General features: G+C 35.1%; 1 protein-coding gene across 1 annotated transcript; it reads left to right on the top strand.

The window, feature by feature from the left end:
- Positions 1-6: 6 nt before the first annotated feature.
- LOC100638920 (NEDD8-activating enzyme E1 catalytic subunit-like) lies at positions 7-955 on the top strand (the record flags this gene model as incomplete). The annotated part of the gene is made up of 6 exons (XM_020008616.1): positions 7-37; positions 88-246; positions 491-593; positions 642-755; positions 816-869; positions 919-955. Coding segments are annotated over exons 1-6 (473 nt in total), but the record flags the coding sequence as incomplete, so codon positions are not given.
- Positions 956-1011: the final 56 nt, after the last annotated feature.

The raw sequence follows: 1011 nt of genomic DNA, 5'->3' as shown, positions 1-1011 counted from the left end.
CTCGGTAGTAGCTAGGAGATGGATCAATGGAATGGTGGTAAGGGATGAGGGAACATGTACCTCTTATGTCTCCTCTCTCGTTGTTAGCTTAGTCTGTTACAATACGATGATAATGATCAGTTAGACCCCAGCAGTATCATACCACTGGTTGATGGAGGGACTGAAGGGTTCAAAGGTCATGCTAGAGTCATACTAGCAGGAATGACTGCTTGTATGGACTGCACTATGGACTTATACCCACCTCAAGTATGATGATAATAATAATAATAATAATAATAATAATAATCTCTAAAGCTCAAAATTTGATGAAGCATCATGTACTATAGTACAGGGTATTTTGCCAATAATTGCTAGGAGAGAATTCTACATTTTTATAATTTTTTCTGATGCATATACATGTTCTTATGGTGTGTAGAAAGTTTGAACTGATTTCAATCAAAGTTGGATTTTTAATGAATTTTTAAGTTGCTCATATAATTTTCATTATTAGATCAATTATCCATTATGTACAATTGCTACAAAACCACGCCTACCTGAACACTGTATTGAATATTCTAAAATAATTCTCTGGCCAAAAGAGAAACCTTTCGGTGGTAAGTAGTGATAACAACAAAGATAAGGTTCTTTGTCTCGTCATTAAGAAGGCGTGTCTATTGATGGCGATAATCCAGACCATATAATGTGGCTCTTTGAAAAGGCACAACAAAGAGCAGAGGAGTTTAGGATACAGGGGGTCAGCTATCGGCTGACACAAGGTAAGTGAATATAAATGAGAGGATTTATTTAAAATATTAATTATTAATTATCTTCCCAAGGCGTTATAAAGCACATTATTCCAGCTGTAGCGTCCACTAACGCAGTGATAGCCGGTTTGTCTCACATTCAAAATTAATTCTATCTTATTTTTATTATTTTTAGCTGCCTGTGCAACTGAAGTATTTAAACTAGCTACAAGGTATACTGGTTATTATTAGTATTACTGTAGCTGTTATTGTTGTTGTTGCCCAATAG

Source organism: Amphimedon queenslandica, unplaced genomic scaffold (genome assembly GCF_000090795.2).
Source record: "Amphimedon queenslandica unplaced genomic scaffold, v1.1 AMPQUscaffold_587_Cont27395, whole genome shotgun sequence".
Classification (NCBI taxonomy): Eukaryota; Metazoa; Porifera; class Demospongiae; order Haplosclerida; family Niphatidae; genus Amphimedon; species Amphimedon queenslandica.
The sequence above is the reverse complement of the archived record's forward strand: the minus strand, read 5'-3'. Positions and strand labels throughout refer to the sequence as shown.